The following is a 5,853-nucleotide window of genomic DNA, read 5'->3' as shown; positions in this document are numbered from 1 at the left end:
TATTATTCAGAAATCTGGTCAATTTGGTTAACCGAATTGGAGCCATGATGATGGGTTTGATTAACCCATGTGTAAAAAAGAAAGAAAGAAAGAAAGCAGCTTGAAATCTTGGTGAACTTCCCATGCAATCAGCTCAAGACTTTAAGCACGCTTCAACATACAAATAAGGAAAAAGAAAACATTAATGCAAAATACCCTTTAATATGGCAATTGCGACCGCAATGAGATTCTGCTTTGTCATTGTAGCCTTGAGACGTGAATGAGATAGTTGGCTTTCCTTTTCTGTTCCCATAAGTTCCTCAAGAGCCAGTTTGAATATTGTCAGAGATTTTACTTGGTGGAAGGGCTTTTCTCAGGTTAAACAAACCCTTCGTAGCATCAGAAAAACACTGGAAAGGAGTGCTTAACAGAGTAGGACAAAAAGGGTTCCGAGTTATGGGGCGGTGGTTCTTGTTTCTTCTTGGATTGCTTTTGACTGTATCTGGTGGTAGAGGTAGCGGTGGCAATGTAACGTACGACGGAAGATCTTTGATCATCGACGGCCAACACAAGATTCTGTTTTCCGGCTCAATTCACTACCCTCGTAGCACTCCTCAGGTATTAATCTTGTTTACTTCTTACGTTAACTCTCGGCAAATATCTTTTAATCTTTTTCTTGCAAAGTTATTGCCGTTAGGTTCGTTTGAAAGGAAGGGAGGCTGTGTTTTCAATCCTGGAAAAACCTTGTTTGGTGAATTAGTCAAATCACTAGAAGGAAAAGAAAACAGGGCAATGAGTTCTTGCCAAACCATATTGTTTTGAGATGGTTGATCTTTTCAACAAATCCATCAATGACTTGCTTAGACTGAGTTTGTCAATTTCTCTAAACAAAACTTGCCACTTGTTCTCCACTATAATCGCGTCAAATACTTTTGGTACTATCACTATGGTATTTCCCATTTGACCTCTTTTTTTATCATTAAATTGATTGAAGAAGAACGTGTGACAATGGTGGCATCCCCTGTTTTCTTTTAATATTATTTTAGAGTCTGTGTTGTTTTCCTCTGTTTTTCAATTTTCGACAAACCAAAGAAACTTTTTCATGATTATCTCCTTTTGGGTACATTGATTTATTTTCTTTTGCATGATGTGTGAGAGAGGTCGATTATCATTCTGATGATCAAGCTCCTGGCCCTTTAGTTCAAACATATAATGGAGTTATTCAAGTGGGACTTAATTCGATTAAATTATCATCGATTTATTAAAAAAAATTGAAAATTGAATAAAATTTGGTACTATGTAAATAAATAACATGCACTCAATTTTTTTAATATATGACACTATTAAAAAACTTAAAAAATATAAATAAATTTAATAATCAATAAAAGAAAATATCAAAATACTCGAATTTATCTCCAATTATTACTTGAGTCATATGTAATGATTTGAATAGAGTAATTAACAAGTAACTTCAATTGTTGTACGTGCCCGTACATGCCTTTCATCTTTTTAACTAGTACTGACGTTCAAACAAAATCTTTTACCGAAATTTCAGATTTTAGGACTGCACAAATTTTTTTAATGATAATAGTAACATGTAATGGAAATTTGCAGATGTGGCCATCTCTGATAGCCAAGGCCAAAGCTGGAGGACTAGATGTCATTGAAACCCTGGTATTTTGGAACCTACATGAGCCCCAACCAGGACAGGTTACCATTGATGATTATAATGTTCTTTTCCATTAATGTTGAACAAAAGATGAAGGGAAAAATGTAGATGCTAAAGCTGCTTTGCTCATCGTTCTGCAGTTTGATTTTAGTGGAAGACGCGATATAGTAAGGTTCATTAAGGAAATTCGAGCACAAGGTCTATACGCATGCATTAGGATCGGACCCTTCATTCAGGGCGAATGGTCTTACGGGTAATCAGATTACTCGCTGCAATACTTAAATCTGAGTCCTAGTTAGTTTTCCAAGGCATAACAATAGTGTTTTGTAGGGGTCTGCCATTTTGGTTGCATGACATTCCAGGGATAGTTTATAGATCAGATAATGAACCCTTTAAGGTTAGTATACTTCAGTTTCTCACTGGCTATGGAAAATTTCAGTTCAGGGGTCTGAAGGCAATGTTACCACTAATACTACTCCTATGTTTGGTGTAATGGCAGTATCAAATGCAGAAGTTTGTGTCAAAGATAGTGAGCATGATGAAAGCGGAAAATTTGTACGCTTCACAGGGAGGGCCAATTATTCTGTCACAGGTTTAAAGACCAGAAACATAAGCTTGCATCTTCTTTTCAACTAATATTATCCTTCGTGATTCTAAAAGTTGCTTTAATATAGATTGAAAATGAGTATGGAATGGTACAAGCAGCATTTAGAGAGAAAGGGCCTGCTTATCTTCGTTGGGCTGCAGAAATGGCTGTGGGGCTTCAAACTGGCGTACCATGGGTGATGTGCAAGCAAGATGATGCTCCTGACCCTGTGGTTAGTCTCCAATTACTTTGAACAGATTCTACACCTAATTGGACATTCAAGTTTCAAACTTAATTAGCGGATTCTATGCTTAAAAACAAATTTTGAAATCAATAGAAGTTACTTTCAGATTCTTCTCAAAAGTATATCCCCGGTACTTTTGCCATGATTCCATAGCAATCACTGGTCAAGAACTTTGAGAAAATAATTTGAACTCTATCTTTCAGTTGAATTTCCTTGATGAAATCCTTTCTTATTCTTTTCCCTTATGGTTTTCATTTTTGTTGAAAACCGGGCAAATTGATAGATTAATGCATGCAATGGGAGGCGGTGTGGAGAAACATTTGCTGGACCTAACTCACCAAATAAGCCTGCAATATGGACAGAGAACTGGACAAGCTTGTATGTTTTTGTCCTGATTTTTCATTTTGCATTTCTGTTTACTATTTTGCACCCACTTACTAATGAGCTTGGAAATTTTTTTGAAGTTACCAAGTATATGGAGATGAAGCAGAAATCAGATCAGCTGAAGACATAGCATTCCATGTTGTACTCTTCATTGCAAAGAAAGGCAGCTATGTGAATTATTATATGGTATGACAATCCTCTATCAATCTTAAAAATTGTTATAGATTGTGTTTCAAATTTCATAAGCACATTACTGATATTAATAGCTTATTTTACCTGGTTAAACTTGTAATGAACATATGATTTGAGGTAATAGTCATATGGAAATGAAATATAAATCCAACTAATTGCATAGCTTCAATAACTTGTAGTACCATGGAGGAACAAATTTTGGAAGAAATGCAGCTGCATATATGCTGACAGGTTATTATGATCAAGCTCCTCTTGATGAGTATGGTAAGTATAAATCGCATTTTATCTTATTCATATCAAAGAGTGATTTTTTTTAACTTGTCGAGTTGTCTTTCAGGTTTGTTTAGGCAGCCTAAATGGGGTCACCTTAAAGAGTTACATGCTGCAATCAAGTTATGCTCAAAACCTCTTGTCTCTGGAGTATATACCACCATGGCTTTAGGCCGATCACAACAAGTAAGAACATCGGTAATCATTTTTCCCTCTCAATTCTGATTAAAGTCATTTCGGGGGTAATTAATCAAGGACATATTTCCAATATGTCGGTAACAGGCCTTTGTTTACAGAGGAAATTCAGTTGACTGTGCTGCTTTTCTGGTAAATAATGACACAAGGAAGAATGTTGGAGTAACTTTTCTGGACTCACTTTATGAATTGCCTCCAAAGTCTATCAGCATCCTGCCAGACTGCAAGACTGAGGCGTTTAACACTGCTAAGGTATGTTTAAAGTTCATAAGTTAGAAGTTAAACCATTTATGAATATAAGCATCTTATATAGGGGAGTTTCATCATTTATAGCTATAAAATAGATTACTTGTGAGAGAAGGAAATACAAATTTGCAGAGAGAGACTCTGATTCGTCTGCTCATATTGAACAGGTAAGCACACAATACAACACCAGAGCAGTGGAAACAAGACAGAAGCTAGATTCAATTGAAAAATGGGAAGAATTTAAGGAAGCTATCCCTACTTTTGAGAAGACTACTTTGAGAGCAAACATGTTGTTGGAGCACATGAATACAACAAAGGATACTTCTGATTATCTTTGGTACACTTTCAGGTACGCCAAAAGGAGTTTATTCCATTAAGCAGAGCTAATGGTGAAATTCGAGTGAAAACCAGTCTTCATATCATAAAATCCTTATTATGTAATGTTTACATATTTTAGGTTTCAAAATGATTTTTCTGATGCCCAATATGTGCTTAATGTGACCTCCACTGCACATGTATTGCATGCCTTTGTAAATGGAGCATCTGTGGGTGAGTTTCATTATCTCCTTAAGCTTTTCCATGACGATTGAAATCGATCTCAAGTATCATCTTGGATCCTGCAACAGGGTAATGACAAATTGTTTTCTTTCATTGTACCATTCTTCTTTAGGTTTCACTCATGGAAGTTATAAGACTAAAACTCCCAACCTAGAGAGGAAAGTTACTTTAAGTACCGGAACAAACCATATCTCCTTGCTTAGTGGAATGGTTGGATTACCGGTAATTGTCGATTATTCTTCCCTAATTTTCCTCATATGTTAATGGGTAACTAAATAGAATTTATTTTTGTCACTTTGATCCTAATAGTTTACCTTTATTTGTGGTATAAAGGATTCAGGAGCATACCTTGAGAGAAGGGTGGCAGGAGTAAGTAGAGTGATCATCAAGGGTGAACATGAAATTAAAGATTTTACCAGCTATTCATGGGGATATCAGGTTATTGTCTTTAATTCCCAGGTTTTAGTTTCAATACCTAAGTTTCAGTTTCCAGCTATAAATGATGTCTGAATATTTTCACCAAGAAAAGACCCAGAAAATTGTATTTAATTTCACAGAATTTAAATTGATGTAATAGCAACTTTCAAGAAGTTAATTTGTCACTATGATCTGTAATATAGTTGGAAAACTGATTGAATATTGATTGATGAAATGTTTTACCCATACAATTGAAAATTTTCCTGGAAGGTTGGGCTGTTAGGTGAGAAATTACAAGTATACACAGATTTTGGATCAAGCAAAATACAATGGAATACCTATGGAAGCTCGACTCATCGACCTCTAACATGGTACAAGGTATGGAAGCTGTAAATTTATTCAACACAATGAACCATAGATAATCCTCATTAATTGCTACTAAATGCTGTTTGTAGACTCTATTTGATGCACCAGTTGGAAAGGAACCTGTGGCATTAAACCTGGAGTCCATGGGTAAGGGTGAAGCCTGGGTGAATGGCCAAAGCATTGGTAGATATTGGGTCTCATTCCTTACCCCAAAGGGACGTCCTTCACAAACATGGTAAAGTGGCATTTCTTGAATAATTTCATGCCCCATATGATTGAAACAGAATTTTATATATTTGTTTAAATAATGTTTGATCTTGAATTTCATTTCTTAAGGTACAATGTACCTCGATCCTTCCTCAAACCAACCAATAACCTACTCGTTATCCTAGAAGAACAAAGTGGATACCCTCTTGGTATTTCTGTAGACACCATATCGATCACAAAAGTGTGTGGTCATGTGTCTGATTCGCATCTCCCACCAGTTATTTCATGGCGAGGACAAAATAAAACAGAAGAAAACCACCACAAGAAGCACCATGGAAGGAGGCCTAAAGTTCAGCTTAGATGTCCTCCAGGAAGGAACATTTCCAGCATCTTGTTTTCAAGCTATGGTAACCCTTCTGGTGATTGTGGAAGTTATGCCATTGGGAGCTGTCATTCATCTAGCTCTTTAGCCATAGTTGAGGAGGTTAGCTTACACAATCTGTTGTTTTTCACTTTTGCTTCGCTTACATATATATATAT

At 36.1% G+C, this 5,853-nt stretch overlaps 1 protein-coding gene across 1 annotated transcript in view; it reads left to right on the top strand.

Moving 5' to 3' along the window:
- Nucleotides 1-263: 263 nt before the first annotated feature.
- The window catches only part of BGAL16 (beta-galactosidase 16), a 6,018-nt gene continuing 428 nt past the window's right edge, over nucleotides 264-5,853 (top strand). The window contains exons 1-18 of the mRNA XM_021428048.1: nucleotides 264-597; nucleotides 1,594-1,689; nucleotides 1,789-1,901; nucleotides 1,979-2,045; nucleotides 2,148-2,240; nucleotides 2,323-2,466; nucleotides 2,762-2,856; nucleotides 2,943-3,048; nucleotides 3,234-3,318; nucleotides 3,392-3,510; nucleotides 3,607-3,771; nucleotides 3,933-4,114; nucleotides 4,223-4,314; nucleotides 4,436-4,545; nucleotides 4,657-4,761; nucleotides 5,011-5,118; nucleotides 5,196-5,341; nucleotides 5,443-5,797. Of these exons, the coding sequence (XP_021283723.1) occupies nucleotides 436-597; nucleotides 1,594-1,689; nucleotides 1,789-1,901; nucleotides 1,979-2,045; nucleotides 2,148-2,240; nucleotides 2,323-2,466; nucleotides 2,762-2,856; nucleotides 2,943-3,048; nucleotides 3,234-3,318; nucleotides 3,392-3,510; nucleotides 3,607-3,771; nucleotides 3,933-4,114; nucleotides 4,223-4,314; nucleotides 4,436-4,545; nucleotides 4,657-4,761; nucleotides 5,011-5,118; nucleotides 5,196-5,341; nucleotides 5,443-5,797 (2,343 nt within the window). The 5' untranslated portion in view covers nucleotides 264-435. The remainder of the gene's footprint in view (nucleotides 598-1,593; nucleotides 1,690-1,788; nucleotides 1,902-1,978; nucleotides 2,046-2,147; nucleotides 2,241-2,322; nucleotides 2,467-2,761; nucleotides 2,857-2,942; nucleotides 3,049-3,233; nucleotides 3,319-3,391; nucleotides 3,511-3,606; nucleotides 3,772-3,932; nucleotides 4,115-4,222; nucleotides 4,315-4,435; nucleotides 4,546-4,656; nucleotides 4,762-5,010; nucleotides 5,119-5,195; nucleotides 5,342-5,442; nucleotides 5,798-5,853) is intronic.

The sequence above is a fragment of the Theobroma umbraticum genome, unplaced genomic scaffold, assembly GCF_002168275.2.
Source record: "Theobroma umbraticum cultivar Fairchild unplaced genomic scaffold, ASM216827v3 scaffold_51.0, whole genome shotgun sequence".
Lineage (NCBI taxonomy): Eukaryota > Viridiplantae > Streptophyta > Magnoliopsida > Malvales > Malvaceae > Theobroma > Theobroma umbraticum.
This window is presented reverse-complemented; position numbering and strand designations above follow the sequence as displayed.